The sequence below is a fragment of the Ixodes scapularis genome, unplaced genomic scaffold, assembly GCF_016920785.2.
Source record: "Ixodes scapularis isolate PalLabHiFi unplaced genomic scaffold, ASM1692078v2 ptg001200l_1__unscaffolded, whole genome shotgun sequence".
Taxonomy (NCBI): Eukaryota; Metazoa; Arthropoda; class Arachnida; order Ixodida; family Ixodidae; genus Ixodes; species Ixodes scapularis.
Genome location: NW_024610116.1, coordinates 3,215,680 through 3,217,277, shown reverse-complemented (window position 1 = coordinate 3,217,277; position 1,598 = coordinate 3,215,680). Strand labels below are relative to the sequence as shown.

Sequence of the window (1,598 nt, the reverse complement as noted above, 5' to 3'; positions counted from 1 at the left end):
ATGCACCTTGTCTGCCTGGGAGTCATGCGGCGACTGCTGAAGAATTGGGTCTGCCCAGGGTACAGCAAAAGACTGAGCAGAGTGCTACGGAGCCGCCTCAATGAGGGCCTTCGACAATCAGCCGCTTTTTTCCCAAGTCACTTCCAGAGGAAGCCAAGGGGCACCGAGGAGCTGGATCGATGGAAAGCGACAGAGTATCGGACGTTTCTTCTCTACGTCGGGCCAGTACTTCTGAAGCATGTCGTGACCCTTGAACAGTACGAGCACTTCTTGATGTTGCATGTGGCCATCAGGATTCTCGTGTCACCAAAGTACCATTTGGTCTTTAACCAGTTTGCACGGGACCTGCTTAGGTACTTCGTACAAGAGTTTGGCAAACTCTACGGAGCGAGACAGCTTGTGTATAATGTGCACACCCTAAGCCACCTCGCTGACCAGTGCCTCGATCATGGGCCTCTTGACAGCTTCAGCGCTTTCCCCTTTGAAAGCTACCTGGAAAAGATAAAGAAGAAGCTGCGGTCCTCAAACAAGCCGCTCGCGCAGCTCAGTAAAAGAATATCTGAAGTGCGGCATACTGCACACATCCAGGCCAAAGCTGTGCAGCACCAAGTCAAGCCAGGTGACTGCTTTATGTTCTCCGAGTCTCCTGTCGTCGTCCTAAAGATTCTGAGTGATAGCTTCGAGGGAGGCATTTTACCCAACCCAAGAAATTTCTTCAAGGTGCCCCTGAAGTCCTCCGAACTTGGCATCTGGCGGTGCGATTCTATCGAACTTGAAGCAAAGATCTGGCCCCTTGCTGATCTTCAGAATGCTGTTCAATGTGTTAAGCTTGACTACAAGCAGGGGCACGTCGTGCTGCCACTTCTTCACCTGTTCTGAAACCTCAGCTGCTGCTCAGTGCCACGGAATTCAAGTGCGGCTAACGGACTCCAGTCTGTTGGTTGGAATCTCGGCCAAGGTTTAAGCAGTACGCTTCTAGTCGGACGACTCGGGGGAGTGTGCTGCAGTGCGGCAGAAAGTCTCCGTCAAGGCGAACTGGCTCACCGCCCCTTTTCTGCGGGCTGCGATGTTTCGTGCGGTGATTGTGTCAGACTATTGAGTGTCTGCTGTGGCAAAGTCTCAGGCGAGGTGAACTGACTCGCTGCTTTTTTGTGTTGGCTGTGACATTTTCGTGCAGTGATCAGACTCGAGTACCTGCTGCGGCAAAAATTCACGGTCGGAGAGAACTGGCTCACGCTCGCTTTCGTGTGGGCTGCAACGTTTTTGTGTTGAGTGTGTCAGACTCTCGAGTGTTCACTGCGGCAATAGGTGTCTCCGTCGGGCCGAACCGGCTCATCGCCCGCTCTTGTGCGGGCTGCAATGTTTTCATGTGGGATTGTGTCACACTCTTGAGTGTCTGCTGTGGCAAAGTCTCAGGTGAGGCGAACTGACTCACTGCTTTTTCATGCTGACTGTGACATTTTCGTGCGGTGATTGTGTCAGAGTCTTGAGTGCCTGCTGCAGCAGGAAGTCTGTCAGAGCGAACTGGCTCATCGCTCGCTTTCGTGTAGGCTGCGACGTTTTCGTGTGGTTATTGTCTCAAACTTTGAAATGTTCAC

General features: G+C 52.4%; 1 protein-coding gene across 1 annotated transcript; it reads left to right on the top strand.

Annotated features, from left to right (window-relative positions):
* On the top strand, nt 1–879 carry LOC121047752. The gene has a single exon (XM_040503244.2). It carries the CDS (start codon nt 1–3, stop codon nt 877–879), a length of 879 nt encoding a protein of 292 aa, XP_040359178.2.
* Nucleotides 880–1,598: the final 719 nt, after the last annotated feature.